Consider the following 27,872-nt stretch of genomic DNA (forward strand, 5'->3'; position numbering starts at 1 on the left):
GTAATAAAAATTATAATTTATATTATGAAGTATAATGTAATAATTTTAAGTGTTTTCAGGATCAGACATTACTATATTCAATCTTAACATGTGAAACATGTTTTTCTAAAACCTAGTCCAGTTTCACCTCTGGCACAGGGTCAGCTTTACTAAGCTCATGTTGCTCACAGCACAAACAGACTTGGCCCTTAAAATTTGAAAATAATCTGTGACCATTTAACATTCTTCAAATACCTCTCATGCCCAGAGACCTCCCTCAGCAAGTATGTGCAGGCAGGCACTGAATTGTGGTGATTTCTGGGGTAGAAGGTGACAACCAGATGGAAAAAAAAGAGCATCCTGGATAATATAGGAGAATGGGAATATTTTTTGCCAAGTATTCTGGACCTCTTCTTACACCTCCTTTGATGCAAAAAAGGAGAAAATGCACCGATATGTTCTGGTTACGTCGAGTCAGGCAAAGCAGTAGCAGGCAGTGTCAGACACACATTTATGTCAGGAAAGTCCCTGAGCCCTGCAATGTAGATGATGATCGGAATTCTTTAAAGCTGAGCACGGCTGTAGCCATGGCTTATTTCAATATGATCTCTGTTATAATTACTGCTGCATCTTTGCTCCCCTTGCTTTCCCCTTCCCCTCAAATTTCCAGCTACAACTCCAAAGCCTCGTAGCGATCTGGGAAAGCTCTTTCCCATGCAACCCGACAGCTTTGGGATTGCCCCCAGCACGAAGCTGCCAGCTCCCCGTCCCTTCTCCCTTCTCAGTTGTCCCTTCCCCCTCTCCCAAATATTTCTCCAGCCCTGTCTCATTGGTGCACTACTCTCCCTTGCCTTTTTTGGGCTGCCACCCTGTCAATCTAACGCAATAAGGCCAGGGGCAGGTGCAAACCCCTTGCTCTGGCTCCTCTTACTGACCAATCCTCATCCCAAAATACCCAAGAGCCAATGGAGTGGGAAAACCCGGGACCCCGGAGAGAGGGAGAGAGGGCAAAGCTGCGGGATAGCTGGGGGGAGGGGGCATCCATTTAGCACCCGGCTTAGCCCAGGAGCTGCGGAACATTTGGATTCCTCCAGGGATCGTGGTGACTCGTGGGTGGCAGGGCTGCTCTGCTGATTCACTTCCACCGCTGCCAGCATGGTGATCAAAGTGTTTGTCGCCACATCTTCGGGGTCTACAGCGGTAGGTGACTCCTTTAACATCCTCCTCTTACCGCTGGGATCAGCGTGGCGAATTAGCCTAGGAAATGCCAGGAAAGAGCTTGCATGTGATGAAAAACCCACTGGAATTCTAAGCCGGAATAAACCTTAGTTTTATTCTGACCTGACCACCTTATTCTTGAAAGTTGCTCAAGTTGTAGAGAATTCCTGTCTGTGCAGGCTGGCTTGCCTGCGAGCTTTTATCGCAGTTACATCTAAATTATCTGTAATTTCATAGATTTACTGCTGTTTGGGAAATTATTTGCAATATATATAAACTGAAGAAGGAAACATTGGGTATTGTATTTGTGCAAAAGTGATGCTGGACTCTTTACAGGAGAAAATAAAATTTTTGTTTTTAAAAGAGACTTTAGGACACTGATCCTGCAAAGGGGGAACTCTGTGTAAGAAAGAACCTGGAGCTGGATAAAGTTAGGCAGAAAAACTTCTTTCCAAAGGCCCTTTCTTTTCCTGGATTTTGGGAGGTTTTTTGTTTACTTAGTGTTTTCTTTTTGGTTTGGAATTTTTTTGGTTTGGTATTGTTTGTTTGTGTTTTTGTTTGTTTGGGGGTTTTGGGTTCTGTTTGTTTATTTGTTGGTGTTTGGTTGGGGTTTTTTGTTGGTTTTTTTTTTTTTTTTTTTTGTGTGTATGTCTGTTGAAATGCTATACTGATGATTTTTAGCATTGAGATCTAGTGCTGTAGCTGTCAGCAGAGAGTATCAGCTGAAGGGAAGGGCATGTGAATAGTAGGGAGGTTGGAAGTCCGTGGGAGGTGGGAACCGGGAAAGGACTGTTTCCTTTTATATCCAGTTCCCAGATGAGCTCAGGTTGCAGTTTTCCTTTGGCACTCCCTCCCTCCCAGTGACACGGCTAAGCAAACTGGCTAGTGCTTACACAGAGCTCTAACTACGTCTCTATCTCCCTGACACCAGCTGCATTTCTTTAAGAAGATTCCAGAGTGGAAAAGTTCCAAAAACCGCTCCCCATTTATGGGACCATCATCTGCAGGAAATGAACCGAGGGTCCCTCACTGAAGTTCCAGTTGGAATGCTGCTGAGGAAGTTTGGAGTTCTCTTACCAGCCTGTTCCTAAGCCTTACATTCTAAAATTACTATTGATATTTAGCATTTTTTAAAAATAATAAACTTCAGATACAAGAGGAAAAAAAAGAAGAGGAAGTTGGGAATTTCAGGTTTGGTAGCTCGCAATTTGTAATAAAATGTTCACTGCTCAAGTAGCTTTATAAATTGCCATGTGCTGTGCATGGGCACTCTTCTTGCTCCAGTTTGGCCTGTTTTGATCTGGAGACTCCAAAAGAAAATTATGGAATCTTCACAGGGCACTATTCCTCTGCATTTGCTCCTTTCTGGTGTGCTGGGTGTGGTATATCTGTAGCAATCTCAGCATGTGTTCAGATCACTGATTCTGAATTGCAATGCCAAGTACACCTGGAGTAGTTTTCCACATTTTCCGATGAACATGGATGGAAGGTATCCTTTCAATGAACCTTTAATGAGTCCTGGTAAAATAAAATTCACTCATGCAGGGAGTTAGCACAAACCTCAATATATCACTAAAATCCTATTAAATAGAAATTTTGTATCAAGCATGTACAGCTTTTCCTGAGAGGAATTAATTTAATCCCTAAACAGTTTAAATTGGAAGTTTAAATTGTCCTTTTTGCACTGGTGAACTCTTCAAATTTGGTGGCTGGTCCCATCAAATGCATGGTGTTGTTTTTTAATTCAGTATAAGATGCGGCCAGCCTCTGGTGTAAATCAGCAGAGGATCATTGGCAAAGCATGAAAAAGTCTCTATTTTATGTACTACATGGTCACCCTAGTCACTGCAAGTGGTTTTCATGTTAATAAATACTTTGTGCAAGTGAATGCAGTGAACCCAGTGACATTCTGGCAGATCAGATGCTGGAATGTTATAATTCACTGTGGCTCTGGAGCAAATCTGCAGTCTGTATTTTTCCTCTTGATGCTTCAGAAATTTATTTTAAATATCTCCAGCTTTATTATCTTTCTGCTCCAGACTTAGCTGATATTGAACTATTCATTAAGGCAGCCAGAAGTGGAGACACTTATTTATAGCACTAAAAAGCACTAAATGCTTGCCTTGGAGCAAACAATAAAAAAAAAGAAAATAATGTTGTTGATAGTCACAGGGGTGTTTAGAATTTGGTAATATCCTGCAAGATTCTAAACTATGGGAGAAAGAGGATTCATGTCTCACAAAGGAAGTCTTGCAGTCTTGCTTCCTGCTGCTTATGGTTATGACACCTCTAAAATACTTCTATTTCCTGTGGTTTTGGTGACATTTTATGAACTTTCCCCCCTTCAAATCAGTATCAAAAGCAGCATAACCAGCAGGGCAAGGGAGGGGATTCTGTCCCTCTGTCCCACTCAGGTGAGAGCCCACCTGAGAGCTGCCCCAGCCCTGTCCCAGCACAGGGAGGAGCTGGAGCTGCTGCAGAGAGCCCAGAGGAGGCTCCAGGATGAGCAGAGGGATGGAGCAGCTCTGCTGGCAGGAAAGGCTGGCACAGCTGGGATTGTTCAGCTGCACAGGAGAAGCTTTGGGCTGAGCTCAGGGTGGCCTTGCAGGGCCTGAAGGAGTCCCAGGAAACCTGGAGAGAAACAATTTCCAGGGCATGCAGGGACAGCACACAGGGAATGGCCTTAAAATGAAGGAATAAAGGGTTAGATTAGATATTAGGAAGAAATTCTTCCCTGTGAAGGTGGTGAGGCCCTGGCACAGGGTGCCCAGAGAATCTGTGGCTACCCCTGGAGCCCTGGAAGAGCAGAGCTCTGGAAGTGGAAGGCTGGATGGAGCTCTGAGCAGCCTGGGGTAGTGGAAGGTGTCCCTGCCCATGCAGGGGGTTGCAGTGAGATGATCTTTAAGGTCTCTTCCAGCCCAAACCATTCTGTGATTCTGTCATCCAGCCTGCCCCTGAACACTTCCAGGGATGCGAAGTCTGGCAATCCTTACACTCTAACCAGATACCATTTATTTGAAACGTGGTGTTTTTTTGTTTGTTTGTTTGTTTTTTTTAATAAATTATTTTTTATTATTATTTTTAAGGAACTTGTAGTTAAGGAACTAGGAATGGTACAACTCAAGCTTTGCTGAAAGAAAAACTGGCATTGCTGAAATAATATCCTGCTCATCACCACTTTCCAAGTAATCTATCCCCAAGTAATTTGAATTCTTCCCATGCCACCGGACAAGGGAGGGCACAAACAAGCTCCTGCAGTCTCATCCATTCTGGGAAAGCCTTTGCATGTCCTCTGCATTGTTACACCCGACATCTCCCTCTGTGAGTGCTGCTTCCTGGAGAGATTTTTTTGGTTGCCCACTTAGTGCCACCCACAACAAAGGTTTGCTTTGTGGTTTCACACTCGGTTGTGTCCCAAGTCTTTTGCTCTGCCTAAACCCCAGTAACAGTGAGCCCTAAGACACAGCACATCCTCTGCTCTGCTTATCTCATTGTCATAGTCAGAAGCTCCTTGCCTTTTCCTTTAGCAGCATAATTCCATGAAAGTTTACTGCTTTACCTCAGCATTAATTTTTTCATACAATTTTTTGCTTTCAGGCCTGGTGCTGCCTGAGCTTCCTGTGCATTCTGAACCTCAAGCTGAAGAGAAATTATTAAGAAATTATGAAGAGAAATTATTAAGGCTTAAAAGTTACAGCTTTCATAAGCAGAGGAGCACAGAAACCCTGGCTCCATTTCCATTATCTCCTCAGAGGCACTGTCTGTCTGGAGCAGCAGTTATTCCAGGAGCCCTATCTCCTGCAGTGCCTGTGTCCAAAGGGACAGGCTGGCCCTGGAATTGCTGCTGACAGCACTTGAGTGGCCTGGCTCTCAGAGCATGTGATGTTACTCCTGCTGCTGGCTCCTGCAGATTTTATTAACCATTTATACAAATGTTATCCTGCCACTTTCTCCAGTGAAATGTCCTTTGACATTTCTGTCCTTTCTGCTGCCTGTGTTCTGCAAATAACTCTGCAGCTAAATAGGCAGTAATGAGATTATTTCTTTTTTAAAAAGAGAAAATAAGAATAGAAATAAGCAGCTTTGAACTCTGTTAACTGCATGGCTTTTGACCACTTTGGATTAGTGTTTTCATTCAAAGTGATGCATTTTCTTTAGCTCGCTGCAAACCTCTGATGCTGTGACAAAAATGTACAGAATTTTATGTTTGCTATTTTTTATAAGCAAGCCTGTGTGTAGATAGATACTTCTTTGTTTGTACAAGGAAAAGAAATTTTATCTACTCATGAGAATTCATCTTTCCAGGATAATAGACTATCACTCTACTTCAGCTCTTCTGTTTTATTAGATTATGGAAATACATAATCCCTGATTTAGTTCTCATTGCCTGTCCCTCTGATTTAAACTAGCTTGGTGTCACTTTAATTTCAGGTGTTCAGATGTCTGACATAGGGAGGACATGGTTTCAAATCACAAGATATAAAAATTACCTTGATGCCTCATTCCAGCTGTGTCTGGTGGCAAGATCTTTAAAAGCTGCTCAGGAGCAGTGTTCCTTTACTAGGGAAATACAGTGAGTGTTACATTTTCAGAGTATAGGGATGGGTTATAAGCTCAATGCCTGCACAGAATCAGCATCATAGGGAATAAAAGGGTCATGAGTGAATTTTAGGTGTCACAGAAGCTGTCTGTAACAAGCTTTATTTCTATGTAATGTGTTCTTCGTGGTCCAACTGGAATGTCATTCTCTAATGGGGGATTTATTTAAGCACAGGTGCTCAGCTGTGCTGGATTTTCTCGAGCCTTAACTCATATTTATATATTATATCTCAAGGAGCAATGGCCATAAACTCAAACACAGGAAATTCCACCTCCACATGAGGAAGAACTTTTTTACACTGAGGGTGGCAGAGCCCTGGAGCAGCTGCCCAGGGAGGGTGTGGAGTCTCCATCTCTGGAGGCATTTCAAACCCACCTGGACACTTTCCTGTGTCACCTGCTCCAGGTGACCCTGCCTAGGCAGGGGGTTGGACTGGAAGATCCCTTCCAATCCCAACTACTGTGTGATTCTGATTCTGTGAAATTTATTTATGCCTAACATTAAAGAACAGAGACAAGAGAAACGTGGCTCACAGACAGCTGAATGTCACTTGGGACCGGGAGGAAGAAGGAGGCTGTAACATGCTGAGGAAAATTTGTACATTTTCTGACCTTTGCTGACTTCAGGCAGGATCACCATAGGTATCTGTACATCACATTCCCAGATCTGGGAACACAGTAGGAGGCTTCCTGCTGAGCCTCATTTCTTAGCTGGAGTTGTCACTGCATCCAGGGAGGAAAGAAAGAAGTTGGGGGGTGGGTGTGTGGTGGGAGGGATGTAGTGGCAGCACTCTGGGTGCTGACAGAAAGTGTTGAATCTCAGCTTCAAAAAGTTTGAGGGCTACTGGAGAAGTGAATCCCACTTCAGGAACTTCCAACATTCAGGAAGAATTTTTTCATGGAAAAAGAATTGGAACAGGCTGCCCAGGGAGGTTTGGAGTCCCCATCCCTGGAGGTGTCCAAGGAAGGTCTGGAGGTGGCACTCAGAGCTCTGGGCTGGGGACAAGGTGGGGTTTGGCCAAAGGGTGGACTCAATGATCTTGGAGCCTTTTCCAACCTAAAAGATTCTCTAAACTTGCCAAACTTGCCTGAGTTCTTGTAACAGCAGTTGCTTTTAGAAAACCATTTTCATTTTAAAGTAGGAATGTTGTTTTCCCTTTTTCCTACCCAGATAAAAAAGAAACAGCAAGAAGTTGTGGGCTTTTTAGAGGCCAACAAGATTGACTTTCAGCAAATGGACATAGCAGGAGATGAGGACAACAGGAAATGGATGAGAGAGAATGTCCCGGGTGAAAAAAAGCCTCAGAATGGAATTCCCCTCCCTCCACAGATCTTCAACGAGGAGCGGTACTGTGGGGTAAGAAGCTGTTGGGAAATTTAAATATTTCAGAGAGTGGTTTCTCACAGAAAGGGACTCTTTTCCATTAATAGGAAGCGTCAAACAAACTCCTTAAAACAATTTGAGATTCACTGTGAAAGAACAATTCTCAGGAAGCATTTTGTAAGCACAGAAAAGCAATGAAACAGAAGATTATTTATGGAGGGAAAATTGACTGGAGAAAGTTCTTGAAGTTTCAGTTAATTTTGGTGGAGAGTGTTGATATTTTGTTTGGACTTACCTGGGTTTCAAGGTACCAGAGGCTGGGAATAGGAATCTTCTTCTTCCATTATAATATACAAATAAATAGGAAGGTTTGTTTACTGGAATAGTTCCAGGATGTGGTTTGAATTATTGGCATTATATTGCTTATTCAATAAATATCCAACCCTTCATAACAGCAACTGTAGCATTCATCAGATGCTTTCGTATTTTCATATGTGCTCATAACAGGTTCTTTTTCTTGAGACAGTTTGTTCAAAGCAGAGAAAGATAATAATGTGCCAGCATGAATATTAGGACTGTGAATCAAAAGAGATAGTCTGAGACCTTTTATTTTCTCCCAGACTGGGTGGAAATGGCCAGTCTGGAAAGTGCTGGGATCTGATGTCTGGAATGAACCTGCAAAGTGCTCTGGAACACAGAGCACCCAGTGAGCCTGGTTTGGAGTTACTGCACAAATCCAGGGTGAACTCCTGAAAGGTGGTACTGGGCCAGCAGAGATTTTCATGCCACTGAGTTTTCAGAATTAACTTCAGTGCTCTCAAAGCAAAAGTTCATAATATGAATATTGGAGTGCAGCTGTTTCCTCATTTCCTCATAAAATTCCTGAAAGAGAAGTTGGTGTGTTGGAGTTCACGTGCATTTCAGCATCCAGTCTGCACCAATAAAAAGTATAATTTGATATATCTTACTCTGGGTTTTGTGGCAGCCAGTGCTGCAATAAATATTTCTGATGTTCCTTGGAGAAGTATATAAGGAATTAAAGAATAATTGCCTTATAAAGTGTTGCAACTGGTCAGTCTTGACAGTCAATGATAAATATACAGTTTCTACTGCATGTCTGAAGCTATTTCAGGAAGCCAAATAATCTACATATTGAAATAAATTCAAGTGAAGAAATAGTCCTTTGCAAAAACACCTCCATGGGGAAAGAAGTTGCAGCTACTGATTTAAAAACTGAATCAAATTTACAATTAGTCTAAAAGTCTCCAGAATTCTAATGCACCCAGCTCAGAGCTAATGATCCCAGTGAGTGCATAACAACGCCTAATTTATGGCATCATTATTTCCAAATAAATAAGGTAATGAGATTCATATGAGTGCACGAGCCTTACCCTCTCCCCAGGGGAAGGTGCCTCGAGGGAGCTGCTCAGGGAGTGTGATGTGGGCTGAGAACATGGCCAGGGGCTGCCAGACTGCTGCAAACCCCTCCCAAGTGACACATTCTACAATAAAACCCTGGGGATTTGCATTTGCTTCCCTGCACAGCCTGTGCAGGGCCAGCAGAGCCATCCAGAAATCCAGAATTGTTTTAGGCTGGTTTATGTTTATCTGATGCATCTTCCCCCGTGTCCCACTCCTTTGGCCTCAGCCATTTTATTAAAAATATCCCTGAGGATTGCAAGGGTCTGTGTGACTCCAGTGCAGTATCTTGATTTCATGAAAGTTCTTTTAAAATATATTGCTCTCATCACTTTTTAAGGGCCTCACTCTTGTGGCACCTAAAAACCTTTGAATTTGTAGCCTGGCTAAATGCAGGCAGTTCATACCAATTTCCTGCTATGCCCAAATCACTCTTTATCTTCAACAGCCCCAATCCAGTATATTTGTAGATGGGAATTGTATCCTCTATTAATCTTCATTTTGCTGAGCTAAACAAGTTAAGCTCTTTACACCTCTTTCATTTTTTTTTTTTTGTAAGACATTTTCCCTTTCTCCTTCCTGCTAATTTTTATTTTCTTCGTTCACAGTTAGTACTTTTTTTTTTTTTTTTAGATCAAATCTGTTACATTTTTACATTTCATTTTCCCCCATTCTTCTTTCTGGGATCACTCTTTTCCCACATTTCCCTTCTTATCAATGGTCTTATCAGTTGTTCTTATCAATGTTTGGTTCCCATTCACACATGTGCACGTGTGTACACATTACATAATGATGACCTGGGAGATCTAGCCTTGGGAGATAAAAAGTCAAGATTAAATATTTCCTTCCTTAATCTGAGAAAGAGGGGTTTGGAGAGAGACATGACAACCTTCAACTATTCTAAGGGCTGTGGCAAAAAGTGAATTATTGGTCTGAATTCAGTATTGACCCTGCTTTGAGCTGGAGGTTGGTTTAGGTGGTCTAGTGAGGTTTCTTCCCCCCTGAATTATCTAGGATTATGTAAAATATGCCCTGCTCTGCATCCACTGGAGGTGGGATGAGCTGTAAGTGAAGAAAATGCAGCAAAGAAAGTTCAAGTCAGACATCAGAAAATAAGTTGTTTTCAGGAGATCACCTCATTATCTCATTAAAGGTGGATCAGAACAAGTGGATCAGAGTGATGCAATGGTTCCTGCCTTGGAGGAATGGTCCTTTGTGACCTTGTCTAATGTCCTCTTCTGCAGTTCAGTGAAGTTTTTGGAGTGGTGGAAAGGAAAGTGGGTTCTGGGGACAGGTGAGAAGTCTTCTGTTTGTGCTAGAATAGAATGGCATAATAAGAAAGCTAAGCCAGTCTCTCTGCACATCTGCTTTTCTGCTGATACATTTTCTGTATCTTCATTTTCTGGGTGACCATGAAGAGCTGCTCCACTCCACAGCATATACTGTAAAGTGGAGGATTCTTATAGATGGATTTTTATAAAGATACAATGCCTGGGAGCAGCATTTCCATGAGGTCACAGAAGCTTAAAACTATAAAATAGCTGATAAAATAGCTGAGATCTTATTTTTCTCACAGATCTTTGGTATTGCCACTTGAAGAAATAGATTAGAAATTGATTCATTTTGTATGCCTGACTAGAGCACCAATTTCAAGTATCCATTCTAATCCATCAGTGCTGGCAATTATGTCCTTATTTGATCTTTTTCTTAAGCTGCTTCTTTGCTCATGTCTAGACAGACGTCTGCATCTGTGTCACTTGCTAAATATATTGAGCACTCTGTTGCTCTTGTCTTTTCTTTTGCTTGACAAAAACCCTTAGAAAACTAAGAAAGAAAGGAAACCTAAACTTCTGTTTTTCTTTGTAAGCTGAAATCTCTGTTTTCTTCTGTAAACTGAAATCCGTAGAATAGAGTACCCTTGTATGTACTTTAAAAAACATCTCTGAATTATTAGGTAAGGCTTTTATTTGATGTTGGAATGTGCATTTGCAGCCCAGAAACCAACTGTGTCCAGAGCTGCATCCAGAGCAGTGTGGGCAGAGGTGAGGGGGGATTGTGCCCCTGTGCCCCCTCAGGTGAGAGCCCACCTGAGAGCTGCCCCAGCCCTGTCCCAGCACAGGGAGGAGCTGGAGCTGCTGCAGAGAGCCCAGAGGAGGCTCCAGGATGAGCAGAGGGATGGAGCAGCTCTGCTGGCAGGAAAGGCTGGCACAGCTGGGATTGTTCAGCTGCACAGGAGAAGCTTTGGGCTGAGCTCAGGGTGGCCTTGCAGGGCCTGAAGGAGCCCCAGGAAACCTGGAGAGAGACAATTTCCAGGGCATGCAGGGACAGCACACAGGGAATGGCTCCCACTGCCAGTAAATAGGGTTAGAGTAGATATTAGGAAGAAATTCTTCCCTGTGAGAGTGCTGAGGCCCTGGCACAGGGTGTCCAGAGAAGTTTTGGCTGCCCTTGGATCCCTGGCAGTGTCCAAGGCCAGGTTGGATGTTGGGGCTTGGGGAAACCTGGGACAGTGGAAGGTGTCCCTGCCCAGGCTGGAATGAGATGAACTTTATGGTCCCGTTCCAACTCAGGCCATTTTATGATTCTATCATTTATGTAACTGCTAAAGTCAAATTTATGGAAAGATAGGGACCTCTGGAGGTTTGTAGTCCAGCCTGCTACTCAGAGCAGGGTAGCTTTAAAGTTAGCTTATATTGCCTGGGGCTTTGGCCATCTGAGTTCCAAAAGACTCCAAGGATGGTGTTTCCCTGCTCTCTCTCTGTGCTCTGACCTGATGCTGTACCAGCACTGGGGGAAGAATTTTCTGCTGATGTCCAGTTGACATCAGCAGCACTTAAACCATTTATGTCTTTTCATACAGATAAAATATAATTGCATACCTGAAATAAATTGTTCCTGCTTATTTTTCTTGCTGCCTGCCTTGGGAACAGTTATCTTTAGTAATTCAGCAAATGGAGATGTGAACAAGTCACAATTAGTAAAGCATGGCTGCAAATACACCATAAAAAAAACTATTCCATGATCACTGTAGGCATTCCTTTATCTCTTATTTAATACATGATAGCTTCCTCCTGAGTGTGAGGAAACATTAGTAAAGCATGGCTGCAAGTACACCATAAAAAAAAAAACTATTCCATGATCACTGTAGGCATTCCTTTATCTCTTATTTAATACATGATAGCTTCCTCCTGAGTGTGAGGAAAAAAGTGACCTTTCATTTACTGTGGGATGTCATTGCACACTCCCTGTTGCCAAGCAGCCCCTGATATCATGGAAGATTATACCCACTTCTGATAAGGACTTGTCTGGTCATTCATACATTTTACTTGTGTCCTCAGGTCTGGTTATCTACAAGGCTTTGTGTTTCTGGAAGATTTTAGTACACTTGCCATGCACTACTTTTCCTAAAAAAGACATAAAATATCAAGTGCACTTCATGGCCTTTCCTTGCTGTTTTCTTCTCTTTGTTCCCCAGCTCTTGCCATGTCATGCCATGGTTGGCTCAGGCTGCTTTGACTATGTGGTGTGCAGGAGGGCACAAGTTTCCTGTGTTTGCGTGACCATGTCAAATTGCAGCCCTTCAAATTGCAGAAAATCCTCATTTTCTTGTTTGCTGAAAAAAAATCCAATCCTAAATCCATGAGCCAGATGCAGACACTGCCTGGCTTGGATAAGAAGATGGTCTGAGAAATGGGTAGCCTGGAGCAGCAGCAAAATGTGCTCCAGGGCTTTTCCCAGATGGAGCAGTTCCCAGTGGGTGTGACTGTGTGAAAGCCAATCTGTCCCTCAGATAAATCAGAGAAATGGGCTGTCATTTGTCCTGTCTGTAAAGCTCTTCCAAACTGCACTGAAATGTCATCAATTCCAGTCTTGTTGGCATTAAGGTGACTTCAAAACCATCCACTCCAGCCTTTCTGATAATTTATACTCTGGAAATACTAAAACAGCTCAATAAAACAACTCAGGTCCTTACCCAGCTTTACAAACAAGTCTCAAGGATGATTCAGCACCTTATTATTTACAGGCTTCTATTCTTGGAGTTATTTGGGATTAGAGGAAGGATGATAACATGATCAAGGCAGCAGTGTAGGGCTCAGCAGGACATGTTCAGTCCCCTGTCTCAGAGCTGCCTGTGATTCTGGGCCAGTCACTCCTGACTGGAGATTCTTCTGGAACTTAAATATTTGTTGCTTTTTACCTGTGTAAGACGTGAGCTGTGAAGTTCCCAGTGACAAAAGTAGTGATAGCAAAACTTCCTTAATTGATAGGAGTGCTGTAGAGGTGAAAGCAGTAAAGGGCATGCAAGCTGTAGCTGGCAGGATAGGAGGCATCCCTGGTCTTCTCAGTTCTATTTCCACTGAAAACAAGCATTTAATGTACTGGTTTTATCATTTCATTTCACCAGGGCACAAGACATTTTGGCTGGTACATGGATATCAGAGAGAACAGCACAACCCCTTCCTAAGTTAGTCTGAAAATAACATAATTTTCTAACCAGACTGCCTTTCTCTAAAATGAAGTTTCCTTGTTACCATTTCACTCAAGCTGTCCTCTTGACTGTTGCCTTTTATTTTCCATAAAGAAGTTCCAGGGTTTTGAGGGCCTATTTTGTGTCCTTACTCACAGCAAGTTTTATTTCAACATTTAAAGGGAATAGCTTTGCCTCAGAGTGTACAGCTGAGGCACGTTAAAATGAGACACTTAGTTTCATCTGATTCTGCCATGGATGGGATATAATTAAAGTGCAAGTCTCTGGAGAGATTTGCTCATTTATTCATTTTGCCTCTCTGTGTGAAACTCCCTTTATCTGTATTTTCTTCCTGGGGCTCAGATAATGCAGACAATTGTACAAATGCATGGTCATTCTCATCTATGTGGGATTTGCTTGGGCTGGCCTCTTCCTCCTGTGCTTTTTGTTTGATTTTTGATACCAATTCTCCGTTGTTTGTTTGTTCCTTTTGTAGGATTTTGAATCCTTTTTCTCTGCCAAGGAAGAAAATATTATTTATTCGTTCCTGGGCCTTGCTCCTCCTCCAGGCACAAAGGTATGCCCTTCCATGGGGATCATTTATTTGATTTTAATAAAAAATGAACATTGGCAGTGAACTCAGCATGTCACATTAGAGGCAGTGGCAAGCAATATGTTAGATGTTGGAGCAGCAAAGTGTTCTTAAGGGGGAAAAAAGTGGCTGGTTGAGTAAATAGTAGAAAATACTTCTTTCTTGCCTTCTTTCACTGCAGGCTCGTTACCATGGCTCCAGCTGATGGGTTTGTTGTTGTTGTTGACACAAAGCAGTGTTTTATTATGTTCAGCTTTTAAATGTTGCAGACTCCCTCACGCAATTCCTAGGTGGTGTTGGTTACAAGAAGCCTTCCCTTGCTCCTGACCACATTGGACAGGGCCAGTCCTGGCTCCCAACACGGGGTTGGGATCAGACCCATCCCATCCTTCACTGGCACCATGGAACTCTCTCCCTCTGCCTGCAGGAGAAAAGGGCTCACCCAGCCCTTCACCAGGTCCCTTTGGCAAGTCTGCCTGTGGTTCTCCATCACATTTTGACAATGTTCTAATGTATTTCTGGCAAAAGAAAAGCATTTTATTTTGTTGGGGTTTTTTTTTCCCCCTGGTGTTGTTTTTTACAGAAACCGATGTGTTTTTTTCTTTATTAGAATCTTCTTCTAATTAGAAGTTTTATAACTGAGACTGTTACAGCTCTGCTATCCTGAGCTCTTAAAATATTGCCATCTTTAACGTGGGTGAGCCAACAAAAGAAATTAATCAAGAGAGTGATGAGCCAGAGCGACAGGAGAACTCTGCTGCATTGTGGTGACCTGGCTGAGGAAGTGCCTTGGAGCAGGAGATCTGCCTTGGTCCAGCTCTGCAGCAGCTTTGAGTGAAACACCATTGGAAATATTTCTTTATCCTCTCCTGTAAAAGCAGAGGGGAAAAAAAAGGGAGCCTTTTCTAAGTGCTTTGAGAACCACAGCTGAAAACACACTCTGGGTGTGTTTGAAATGTCCCAGTTGTTATAAATGTCTTTGCCACTGAGTCCCTGCATGATAAGGAGAGTGATTTAAACTTTCTGCTTTAGCTGTGTCATCTCCCACCCAGGGAAATAAAAATGACTTGCCTACCTCACAAGGGTCTTGTGAGAATTCATTTAATTAACATCCACAAAGCCATGGAAGGCTTAAAGGACTGCAGGTATTACACATTATAGTCATTATAAAAGATATGTGGAGAACCAGTGAGATAAAGAAAATTGCATTTTTCCACCTTCCCACTCCACAGATTATCTGCTTCTTCATGCAAGGTCCTGGTAGATTCCATATCTGTGAAGCAAAGTGACAATTTTTTAGAATTCATTCGTTCCCAGCTGTCAGCAGAGGCTATTACAGTTTCTACTTTGTGACTACCTTGGAAATGTTGAAAATAATATGTTCGGTACATTCTGCTGGGCAGGTTTGTTTGTCAGTGCCATTGGTAGCAGGCATGTCTTGTTTACAGTGATTAACTGCTGCCTTGGTGGTGGCTGCAGGCCAGAGAGTGCAAATAAGTGAGAGTGTTTGTAAAGTCCCTGTTAAATGTGGAATTCTGATAGCCTCCCTTTCAGAGTCTATTCCTGTTTGTGAGAGACATACACACTTCTTGCAGAGGTGTTTCTCAGCATCTTCACTGCAGGAGAGGCTGCCTGCTTTGTCAAACAAAGAATTCTCCTGCTCTGCTTCTGCTTCTCTTTCTGCTTCCCCCTCATTCTCTGCCAACTCCACCTTAGATAAGCACAATGGATGGCTCATGACACTGATTTCCAGCAGCATAAATCTGGAATTATAAGTCAGGTGTGGAAGAGATGGTGATGGTGACACATATGACAAGGTTTCCTATTAATCCCTTCTTAAAAAAAATGTGTGGGTTTTGGTTTTTTTCTTTTCTGGAATGAAGAAGCAAACTAGAAAACATGGAATCACCACAAGGCAGTAAGCATTTTCTTTATAGAGATTTTTACTATGCTGAGACATGACAAAGATTAATATGAAGCTGGTACCTATTTGATTCTCTTGTCTTAAAACATTCTATTTCTTTTTCCATCCATCTTTTGTCTCATACTGCACCAAGACTAGAAAAGTTCTTTACTGGCTATGATCCTGTTTCACAGCACAATCCAACAGCATCCTGACCAGGACTGTTTTGAGCTTATTTCCTTCCATCTGAGGAAGCAGATGAACCTTTTGGGGGTCCCTCAACAAATTATAACTTCCCAACAAAATACTTGTAGTTAAATTTATTGCCAATTCATTGCCATTGCTGAGTGCAAAAAATACACATTCAGTTCTGCAGATTCTCTTGTTCTGTTGTTTCTATATATCAGTATATTCTGTATATTTGAGTGTTTCATCCAGCCCTGTCCCAGCACAGGGAGGAGCTGGAGCTGCTGCAGAGAGCCCAGAGGAGGCTCCAGGATGAGCAGAGGGATGGAGCAGCTCTGCTGGCAGGAAAGGCTGGCACAGCTGGGATTGTTCAGCTGCACAGGAGAAGCTTTGGGCTGAGCTCAGGGTGGCCTTGCAGGGCCTGAAGGAGCCCCAGGAAACCTGGAGAGAGACAATTTCCAGGGGATGCAGGGACAGCACACAGGGAATGGCTTCAAACTGAAAATTTACAGGTTCAGATCAGATTTTATGAAAAAATTCTTCCTTGTGAGGGTGGGCAGGCCCTGGCACAGGGTGCCCAGAGAAGCTGTGGCTGCCCCTGGATCCCTGGCAGTGCCCGAGGCCAGGCTGGATGGAGCTCTGAGCATCCAGCTCAGAGGGATAGTGGAATGTGTCCCTACCCATGGAACAAGATGATGTTTAAGGTCCCTTCCAACCCAAATAATTCACTGATTCTCTGATTCTGTGATTTTATCATATCAAGTTCATCTATTGCCTTAAAGGGTGCAATGTGCCCATAAAATGCAGTGACTTTACAGGAAACCAATCCATATTTGTGGTGCTTCAGCAAGGATTTGTTAGCCCCCATCATCCTCTCTCCTGTTTCCTCCTGACCACAATGGTTTTTGTGTTTTCTAAAGCATCATTTAGCAGGGCTGAGCAGAACAGTTTTCTGTGCCTGAGAGAAGCAGCAGACGTAGCGCAGCTTGTGTTAATAAGTATTTTAATCTATTAATACCAAACACCTCCTCACCTGAAGGAACACCTGGTCTAGATTAGTTCCAAACACAGTTCAGGGCAGGCTGTGATTTAAGGGCAGCTGTGCCTGACCCAAAGATCACTCAAATTTGTGACAGATTTCTAAGAGATCCTGTTTAATTTTGGATTAGTGGCCTGAGTGATGTCCCAATAGGATACATGTGTAGATCTGACCTTTGTCAAAGTAGTTTGTATGTTTGGGGGTCAGGTGTGTCAATCTCAGCTGCCTCAAAAGTTGGGTACATTTTTTTAAAGCTGACATCATTTTTATGCTTAGTCTGACTCAGTGAACTCAGTGATTTATGTGATTTGAGTGTCTGTTTTCAAATATTGCATACTTGAAACCTTAATCCCACTATTCTTGATCTTAATATCCAGAATCTTGATATCCCCAAATCTGTAGGTACTCAAGCTTAAGTTAGTGGAGGAAAGTTTCTTCTAAATCTGCTTTGAATTACAAATTTGTGCTATGTGCATTTTATTTAAAGAGAAAATGACCTGTCAGCCAATCTTTAGAAATGGTACTTCATTTTCAATTCGTTGAAAATTAAATTCTGTGTTTCTATGGAGAGCCAGTGTGGCAATGCTATTCTGAATGTCAGAGTTCTCCATATAATTAACAAGAACTGTGTGTGTTTGTGTGTGTGTGTGTTCTGGCTGATAAATGCTGCTTCTAGAGTTTCGTTCTTTCAGATACAACTCTTTTTTGTGCCTTATGATCTAAGTATGTGATTCATCTGAGATGGATTCACACAAAGGGGTCATTTTAATTAGGATGCTCTCTGTGGTTCTTATGTATTTTATGTCCCAGCCAAAAATACTGAGTGTATGGATTTTAATGAAATTTGTGCTGAAAATAAATATTTTATCTATTTCAAGACCAGGTTGGATGGGGCTCTGAGCAACCAGGTCTAGTGGAGTGTGTCCCTGCCCATGGCAAGGAGGTTGGAATGAGATGATCTTTAAGATCATCATTTGGTCCCTTCCAAACCAAATAATGGTCAGTGATTCTGTTAATTTAATTTTCATTAATGCTGTCCTTCTCATTTAAGAAACTTCAGCAAAGAAAGTATCTGTAAGAAGTTGCCATTTCCTTAAGAAAATAATGTATTAACACAATGTTGCACAAGAGAATTTCAATGTATGTTTGTGTTACTACATATTTCAATCTTAAAATATTTTTTGGCTTCTGGGAGAAAAGTAAACAATAAACCAAGCCCAACAAATGTTCTCTGTAGATCTGTTTTAATAACAATGCCACCAGCATCAGAGTGCAGTGAGCCCACAGTTTTATGTGCACTTCAAATGAGAGGATATTGCCAGAAAAAGAAATTGTCTTTTCTCCCTCCTCCTTCCTCTGGCTCCTTCTGCTCCCTCCCAGCTGCTCATCCCTCTCCCCAGCATCCCCCACGTGCTGGCACAAACACTTGTGCAGCTGTGTGACAGAGTGTGAAAGTGCTGTGAGTTTTTGCTTTTTAAAGCTTTCATCTTGATCAGTCCCTTCTCCACTTCCAGAGGAAGGAGAACTTAGGGACCTTTGTGCCCACTCTCTTTTCACTGCGAGTAACTTGGATGTTAAACTGACTTTCCAGAACTCAGGAGAACATTGCCAAAAGAGCACCAAGCCTTGCAGGCAGTCAAGTTTCAGCAAAAACATCAAACTGCTGTGATATCTGCTTCCTAACATTCCTGAGCTCCTTTCTCTCATTTCTGTCCCCATCCAGCAGAGCTTGCCAGCAGGAGGACATCTCTTATGTCCCACAGCACATCCTGGGACAAAGATCCCTAAGCCAGCACTCAGCCAGTAGCTCTGGGGATAAAAGCCAGCCAGACATGCCCTGTTCTGCAGAACAAGAACACTGGCTGAGGTATTTTCTGTGGTATTTTCTGAGACCCCTATTGTTGGAAGGAAAGGAAGGAATCTGACTCCCTGTTCTTAGAAGGTTAATTTATTATGATATGATATGATATGATATGACATGACATTACATGACATGATATGATATAATGCTATACTAAAACTATACTAAACTATACTAAAGAATACAGAAAGGATACTTAGAGAAAGCTAGAAAGATAATAATGAAAAACTCGTGACTCCCCTCAGAGTCTGACACCGCTGGCCGTAATTGGCCAATAAGTAAAAATAATTCACATGCAACCAATGAAACAATCACTGGTTGGTAAACAATCTCCAGAACACATTGCAAAGCAGCAAAACACAGGAGAAGCAATGAGATAATTATTGTTTTCTGGTTGATAAACAATCTCCAGACCACATTGCAAAGCAGCAAAACACAGGAGAAGCAATGAGATAATTATTGTTTTCCTTTTTCTCTGAGGCTTCTGAGCTTCCCAGGAGAAGAATCCTGGGCAAAGGGATTTTTCCAGAAAATATGACAGTGACAGATATCATCATGGGGACACTGGAGAAGGACATGTGAAGTTTAAAGGACAGGGGAACATAAGGGCTTCTGTTTAACTGTGAAGACAAATTAAATGATCAAAAGCAGCAAACCCCAAAGCAACCAGGTGGCTGAGCTGTAAGGGTTTGGTCACAGGGATGGGGAAGGAGTTTGTCTCCTCCCAGGGATGTGCTGCTCTTCCCAAAGCATGTGGGACTCAGGGTGACACAGGACAGGACCTCCCCTGAGTGCCAGGGGAACCCACCCCAGATAACACCTCTCAGAGGGGGTCACATTTCCTTTTAATGAATAAGATTCTTTACCTCTGTACTACAGATCACTTCCGAAATCTCCCACTGATGATGATTAGAATTTTTCTTCACAGCCAATTTGTACTCACTTTGCATCTCCCTCAGCACTCCTCCTTGTCCTATCCCTGTCTGATGTTTATCCTGATCTATTTTGGGAGTGCCATCATATCCCCTCACAGCATCACTTTCAATAGATTAAAGCAAGGAAGCTTTTTTTGTCCCCCTTTGGTAAGACAGGCTCTCCACTCCCTCAGATGTTCCTGGAGCCCTCTCTGCACCTGCTCCAGTCTGAGTTTCTCCTTCTTGAGCCTGAGTGACTGGGATGGCACAGAGCAATCCAGAGGAGGCTTTTCCTCACCTCATGCATCTGAGGATTACATTTTTTACCTCTTTCATTGTCCCATCACCCTCATGGCTCAGTTATCCCATGCTAATTTAAATACATCCATCTTTTTCTTATCTTTTTCTTCCTTGATGATCATTAACTGACAAGCTCCTAAAGTGCAATAGAAAAATCACTTTCTAATGTCTGACCCAGAACTGCTTGCCCTAAATAAGGTGACTTTGCACTTCATGTCTTGCATTGCATCATATTTCTGCTGTGCCACTCGAGGCCTCCTTTTGTCTGACACAGTGTGGAAGCCACTGCGACCTTTCAGAGCCACCTGGCTGAAAGGACACCAGGATATTTGTCAAATAAAGAACTTCCCAGGAGCTGCTTGGTTATGGTGCTGGAATAAATGGACTTGAGTGACTGATGTGGGAAGAATTTCCTGATGTTTTTAAGCAAGAAAGTTAAGAGACTAAATGTGAAATCCTTTATTACTTCTGTTTTCCTGGAGCTTTTGAATGATGTTTAATTGGAATTCATGCTGGTGGAAAAAGGGGTTTTTTTAACTGAAACTCAAATGTGCCATCAGGGTGAACTTTGGTTTCTATTGAACTTTCAGAGGAAGGTTAGAGAATCTGCTATGCTGAGAAGTGCTTGAATTCCTGTTTTCCCCACACAAATCCCACCTGGTCAGCATGCCAGCAAGAGTTCTTTTCACAGGAGAAATACACCCTAAAGGGGGTATTTTCATTTGAGAGCTGAAGCAAAAATAGAAAAACATTTTCCCAAAATAAGAAACTCGAGAATTTTATAGAAATGAGTTGTTGATTATGTGCCCTGAAGCTTACCATGACTTCCCCTTTGCTGCCAGGAGACTGATAAGTCTGATGCCACAGGGGAGAAGTCTGATGCCACAGAGGAAAAATCAGAAGCCACAGAAGATAAATCTGATTCCAAGGATGAAAAATCTGATGCAACAAATGAAACTGAGGCACACACAGAAGACAAGGCAGATGAAGGGGCTCCTGAAGAGGCTCAGTCTGGCCAGACACCCCCAGAAGGTCAACAGGTAATTTTTCCTTTCTCTTTGTGATCTGAGGGTTTTACCTGTGCTAAGCACATGGAACATAAACCCACAAGGTCTCCTGGTGTGCCCCAGAGTGACTGATTGCAGAGTGCCTTTTGGATGTGTTTTCTTTGATATAAGGATGATATCAAACCTGGATAAAACTCCAGGGAACTTTGTTCTGATTCTTGAATATCAGCAGCTGCCTTTTGCCACTTGTTACCCCAAGCTTTTTATTTTATTTTGATGGTCTTTGGGAACCAGAGTCTAGTTATGGAGGGTAATTTAGGACTAGACATCTGAGTCCTGCCTGGGTGAAAAAAACAATTTGCTGCTCTCGATGGCCAGCTAGTGCAGTGCTAATAAATCTGGCTGTAAATGTTTGCTGCAGATCTGACCGTGACTTCTCCAGGCCTTGCAGAATCCCCTGGACAGTGCAGAAAGAGAGGCCAATGTTTTCCTTCCTGTCTGCTCCTGCTCTAGTACTACAGATCTCAAACTGCAGCTCAGGTTTGAGCTGCATCCTTTAAGGATGGCTTAATTTGGGTGCTGACTCTTCCCAGGGAGTCAGGCCTTCTTGTCAGGATATTCTGTGTTTGGAGATCAGATGGTCCCTGGGGAATATCCAGCTCAAATGCATCACTTCTTACATCAAAGATCAGAACAAATGGAGTTTGGGTTTTTTTCATCTAGCTGCAATATTTCTCCAGAGGAAACAGCTCTCTGTAGGCCTTTCCCCACTGCCCTTTGTAATAGTGACTGATCTGGCCACTGCTGGGCTGGAAAAGCCCCTTTTACACACCCTCAGGCACACCTCAGCCACTGGGAAGTCCCACTCATGATTTCATAACAGTGATGAGGAGAGACAGTCCTCAGTGGGAACTAAATTCCTCCTTAAGGAAAATTATATCCAAGCACTGTCCATGTTGCTATGAATTTCAGCTGGCAGGTGACTGCCATCAAACTCCTTTTTTATTGTTTCATAAGAGGAGCCAAAACTGCTGCCTGGCTTGGGTTCCCTGCCCTTCTGGCTGGCATTCTGCTTTAATGCTTTTCAAATGAGAGCAGAATGCTGGAATTTGTCTGCAAATGTGTCAGGCAGCTGTGGAGGAGAGGTTTTGCACTGACATCATGCAGCACCACTCCTATACAACCAGCACCTTGCTCCACTTCTCACAGAAGGGATTGGAGTTAAAAGTGGAAAATAGATTTCTTTGTAGTTTTTCAGGGAGGGGAGAGGCAGAGGAGAGAGCACAGAAAACACTTTTTGCCCTGTTCCACCACCCACTTCCCGTGTCACCCAGGACAAATCACTTCAGTGCTGTGGCATCTGCCTGCCTTGCTATAGTTCATCCCAATTATCACTTCTGTTGGGATGGCATGAATCATTCTGTAGGAATTCTGCTATCTCACTCACTACAGACAGCACGCAGAGGACAGGGTTAGATGAGAAGAGCAACTCTGAGGCAGCTACAGCGAGATGAATTCCACCTTTTGTCTCTGTATCTCATTTTTTTGCTTATAAAAGAAAGTAAAAATACCATTTCCTTACCTGAGCAGGGTTTTATGAAAGTAAAGATGCTCAAAGACTGCCAGATTGCCATCAGAGTATCTCCACTGGATGTTAAGTCCTAAAGGATAGAGGTACTTTCAAGACAAACATTTGAAAGATGGCAGTTTTATGTTCCATGGCTGAATTAATATGCCAGTGGGAATTTAGTACTGGAATTTTGGCCTTATTTAGCACTGCTTCAAACCACCTCCCAAATGACTCCCATTTGTGAGGTGTAACCAAGCCAGCTTTTCTCCAGTGACTTTGCAGGAGAAATGTCAGCGCTGTGGAAAATTCTGGAATTACCTCAGCCTTTGCCAGTGAGCCCAGGCCAGAAACCAGAACAAACTGGGGCTGGCTCAGCCCTGGGGCTGCAGGGAGGCTCCAGGTTTCAGGAGGCTCCTCCCATGCTCAGGAACAGGGGATGTTCAGTGTGGAGGTTGCAGCTCTCTCCACCTTCTGCTGCTGCTCCTGGGAGATGCAGAAACGCAGAAGCTCCAGGTTTTTGTCTGCATGGATGCAGTGCCCCATTCCTGCTTTGTCTGTCCCTTTGGTTTTGAGTTTCCTGAAGAGAAGCCTGAGCTCCAGCTCACATGGACCCTGCTGGTCACTCCATGTGCTGGTAATAAATTTTCTGTGGTTTCACTGTCTGATTTTGAATTCAGATTTAAGCTTGGAGGTTCAAGTATTTTTTAAGTGGTGTCCCAGTTAAATCAGTTTTCAGTAGAGATTAGGCTCCCTTCAGGGCAAAATTATTTTAGAAACATGTTCAAAAATCATATTATAATGCAAGCCTGTATCCTGTCTCAGCAATTCCTCAGGCCATATTTAAACCTTGGCACGGCAATTCACTCCCTTAAGTCATTTCATGAGAACTCAAATCAACCTCTCTGCCTTCTGTGTGGCACTGTGACATTTGTCTCTGGTCTTTGGGATTTTGTGTAGGATCAGCTCTTTCCCCCAAAAGCCAACTTAGGATCTACCATTAAATTCTATTCACTTTTTTTTTTTAATCTTTTTTATCACTTCTGCTCAATCTACAGTCTAAAACCAGCTTGCATTATTTTTTATTCCCTGTTGAGCCAAGGCATCTGTTGCAGCCTACAACACTTAACAGAATCACAAGCCAGATTCTGAATGATGATGTATAGCATAAGACTCTCTGTAATTCTGATTATACTTGCATTTTGTAGACCAGCTAATTACCAAAAAAAAAAACCTGCAAAAACTCCACCTGGACAAGGAAACAAAACCCAGCTTCACATCTTTGCTTGACAATGAAGCAGTTTTGATTAGAAGTAACTGAGGAAAAGAGAGCGCAATTTAATGATCCTTTTCCAGCATAAAAGTTAAGCTTGAATGTGCTTTGTGAGTTAATTTGGAGGACAGTATCTCCAAATGAATCCAGTGAATTCCACATAATTTTCCTAAATTCAGTGTTTAACTTCTGCTGTGTTTACCCTGTCTCATTTCTGATATTCTTTCTTTATTTTATCTTTTTAATATTTTCTTTTGTATCTCTTCTGTAGGAAGGCGAGGAAGAACATGCAGCAACAGGGGTATAGTACACCTGGATATTTTATTAACATCTTTTGTTTGTGTGTATTTAATTTCTTTTCAGTCCTTTTGCTTCACTCAAAAGCTGGTAAATTCTTATTCATGAAAATAAACACACCACAGTCATATTCTGCTAGAGATAATGGCTGGTCCTCTCGTGATGTTATTGACTGGGAACAAAGATGGGCCTTTAATCATTAAAAGCTGTAAATGGAATGGAAATTGTCTGTCACAGAGCCTTCAATACAATTTGCCAAGAACTCCCATGACAAGTCCATCTTTGATAATCATTGACTGACACCATGCTGTGATTGCATTTTCAGTGTGAAAGACTCGTTGTGACAATTTAGGCAGTTCTGCCCATAAAGGAGATCTTTCCCTCATGAGAATTTCTAACAAATCCTCAAACACTTTTCTGCTTTGCCCAAACCTTCAGGATCACCCAGTGCCACCCCAGCCCCACCAGCATCACCCCAAACCCTGTCCCCAGGGGCCACATCCAGACTCCTCTGGGACAATTCCAGTGACTCCAAACCTCCCTGGGCAGCTCAGCCCAAGGCCTGACCACTCTGCCAGGGAAATTTTCTAATCTCCAATCTGAACCTCTTCTGATGCAATTTAAGGCCATTTCCTTTGTCCTTTAGTTGGCAGCAGAACCCAAACCCCCCTCACTGCCCCTCCTGTCAGGAGCTGTGCAGAGCAATGAGGTCCCCCCTGATCCTCCTTTTCTCCAGCCTGAACCTCCCCAGCTCCCTCAGCTACTCCTCCCAGGATGTGTTTTCCTGACCCTAAAGCTCCTGGAGCCATGAGCAAAGTGCAGAGGTTCCTGGAGAGGCTGGTGAGGGCCACCAAGCCTGGTTAGTTTCACTCTGGCACCACCAATGAATGCTTCAATTAAGAGAAAGAACCATTTCTTTCCCCTGTAAAAGTTAATTGACTTGAATTTTGGATGGAAGTTGGTAATATCTGAAAGATGTTGTTTGTCAGTGGGATCTCCTGGCCCTGTGTCAGAGTTCTCATGAGATAAAAAAGGCACCTTTCTGGGGGAAAACGCCCAGAGAGGCAATACTCCTTTGGCATGAGAACTTCTAATCCACAGATGTTTGTGTTACATTTCTGGTTTTTCAGAATGATTCTTTAGTTCAATGTTTTTCCCTGAAAAACATCTGAAGCCAGGAATCTGATTCCAACAGCTCCACCCCCAAGCAGGTATTTAAAGAGGATTTCACTACAGCAACTCAGGTGTGACTCCTGCAGAGACAGGAGGTGCCTGGGAGGGAAAACAAAGCTCTGGGCTGCTCATGTACAACCTGCAGTCCTGGCAGAAAGCTCATTATTGATTCTTTGATTGGTTATTTAATATGCCACGAAGAAATTCACGTCACTTTTGCAGTCCAAGCAGTTTGTGAAGGGGCTGCAGATTGAGATAAAGCTGATTTATACACATGGGAGTGCCTTTGGACAGGAGATGGCTGGAAGAGGAGCAGAGGAGCCCACAAAGCAATGTCCAGCTGTTTTTCAGAGAAGAGCTTCATTCATTCTAGAAAGAGAAAAAGCAGAGATTGTTGTCTGTGTGACACAAATTCAAGTTTTGAGATAACTGTTGATTGAAGCAAAGGGCTGTTGTCTTTCAATTGTGTCATTTCTCCTGCATAAAAGAGAGAAATAAGAACTTTAGAGATGGAAACAAGGCTATATTATCTGATTCCAGGTGATTTTTAGATCATTCAGGAGTCTAGTTCCTGTGCCATGAATCTTTAGTTGTTTACTGCTTCAGGAAAGTAAAGTATAGTTAAAAATACTAAACTTTTTGTCATACTTACACATATTTCATATTCTTATTTTGATTTTGAGCACCTATGTGCAGCTTAACCATGTGTTCTAACCTCCCTAGGAAGAGGATTCTTATAGTAAAGCATGCGCCTATGAACTTCACAAAATAAAGCCCTGCCATGTTGAGATTAAAAACTCTATACATTAATTCTGTTTTTGAATCTCAAAGAATACTGCATTTACTAGAAATAGAACAGTGGTAAAAGCAGAGCTTTGCATTTCAAGACTGTTTATTTTCTTTTCTTTCAATTCCTATATGATAACTACAAATATTTTCTATTAAAAAAAAAAAGGAAGAAGAAGAAGAAAAGCAGGGAGAGGGAGAAGAAAAGGAAGAGGTGGAAGAGTCTTAGTACAGTTCCCTACGACACAATATTTCTTGAACAGGTTTTCAGGTAAATATTGAGGCATCAAGGACAGTTTCTAAATGCCCTTACAGTAAGATAAAATTGCAATTTTTGTAATTATTGTTGTGGACAGGCGAAGTGTCCATGCAAAAAGTACCCAGCTGATGACTCAAAAGTAGATTTAACTGTTGTAGCTTGTCTTTCACATGGAATAAGAATTATTCCCTCTCCTCTCCTACTCAGCTACTGATTCCACTGCAGCTTTTAGGAGCTCTATGCCTCACATGAATTCCTCTCTCAAATTCAGTGGAAAACTTAAAATACTGGTAAAAGAGAGGAGCCTGATGGGAAATATGACTCAGTATAAAATTACTGAAAATAGGCCAAATTTAAAGCCACAAAAGAGGAAGCACCTGGAAGGCAGAGTTTGTCCTGTATGATGTGTGAGCACACCAGCACTGCTCAAGTTCTGTCAGCATGCGCTTTCTAATTTTAATTTTCAGGTTTTCTCCTTCCTCTGTCCCTTCTCCCCTGCACTGGAATACAGATGAGACAATCACTTACTGGGGAGAAACTCAAACTTACAAGAGAGTTGGAACTTCCAGCAGATTTTCCTTTGGGTGATGGGACTTCCTCCTGATCACAAAGTGCTCTCTCTAGGACCCATAGAATCATGGAATGGTTTGGCTTGGGAAGGACCTGGAAGATGATCCAGTTCCAACCCCTCTGCCATGGGCAGGGACACCTTCCACTATGCCAGGCTGCTCCAAGCCCCATCCAGCCTGTCCTGGGCTGGATTCCCAGCTGACTCAGACTCTGAGGTAGCTGCCAAAGGTTTCACCAACCAGGTGCAGGTGGGATTTCCCAGCACCTCGACAGGGCAGGAAATCCATCACTTCTTTCATGCTGCCTCTCCCAAATCCGGGTTCATCTGTTGCATGGGAATTAATTCATCACAACATTGTGCAGAGTTCAGATCTGTAACATCACAGAAGTGCTGAGTTCAAATTGATTTTTCTTTGTTTTTTGTTCAGGAAGCACCAGCTGGAGCCACCCCACCAAAGAAAAGAAAATCCCTTTCTCAAGCAAAGCACCACTACCTTTAGTGCCTGTATGAACATAAAAACAGAACACAGCCACCACTCTGTCCCACCTGTAACCTTTATATATATATTTGGTATTCCAGTTGCTTGTTAAAATGGATCTCATGTCTGACAGATGGTATTTCAGTCAATTGTTATGTGTTGGGATAGTTTTGTCCATGTCACATTTAGATTGTGAGCTCTCCAGGGCAGGAACCACGTGTCTCTTCGTGTCCAAACACTGCCAAGCACGTTGCTGCCACTCAGCAGCACTCACACCCCTGATGTCTTCAGAGGAAAAGAAATTCAGCACTGAAAACTGCAAAGAGGCTTCCTGTACACAAGCCATGTGAGTCACTTCTCCCTCAGCTGGCATTTGAAAATGATTGAGATTCCCATTGTGCAGCAGTTTAAATAAATGTGTTTTCTGTCGTATCTGCTCTTGTCTGCAAAAGCATTAATTTATCTGTGCTGCAGATGTTTTCTCCATCCTTAGGGATGTGGGCTGTACAAAGCCATGGAATCATAGAAGCATGGAATGGTTTGGGTTGGAAGGGACCTTAAAGATCATCCAGTTTCCACTATCTGAGGTTGCTCAGAGCTCCATCCAACCTGGCCTTGGACAATTCCAGGGATGGGGCAGCCACAGCTTCTCTCAACAA

General features: G+C 42.6%; 1 protein-coding gene across 1 annotated transcript; it reads left to right on the forward strand.

Annotated features, from left to right (window-relative positions):
• The first annotated feature begins 928 nt into the window (after positions 1 to 928).
• SH3BGR (SH3 domain binding glutamate rich protein) lies at positions 929 to 27,645 on the forward strand. Its single transcript, XM_041487802.1, has 7 exons — positions 929 to 1,179; positions 6,968 to 7,153; positions 13,504 to 13,584; positions 20,645 to 20,842; positions 23,921 to 23,950; positions 26,075 to 26,176; positions 27,163 to 27,645. Exons 1-6 carry the CDS (start codon positions 1,135 to 1,137, stop codon positions 26,132 to 26,134), a joined length of 600 nt encoding a protein of 199 aa, XP_041343736.1. The 5' UTR covers positions 929 to 1,134; the 3' UTR covers positions 26,135 to 26,176; positions 27,163 to 27,645.
• The last annotated feature ends 227 nt before the right edge of the window (positions 27,646 to 27,872 follow it).

Source organism: Pyrgilauda ruficollis, unplaced genomic scaffold (assembly GCF_017590135.1).
Source record: "Pyrgilauda ruficollis isolate IOZ18807 unplaced genomic scaffold, ASM1759013v1 scaffold84, whole genome shotgun sequence".
NCBI classification, from domain to species: Eukaryota; Metazoa; Chordata; class Aves; order Passeriformes; family Passeridae; genus Pyrgilauda; species Pyrgilauda ruficollis.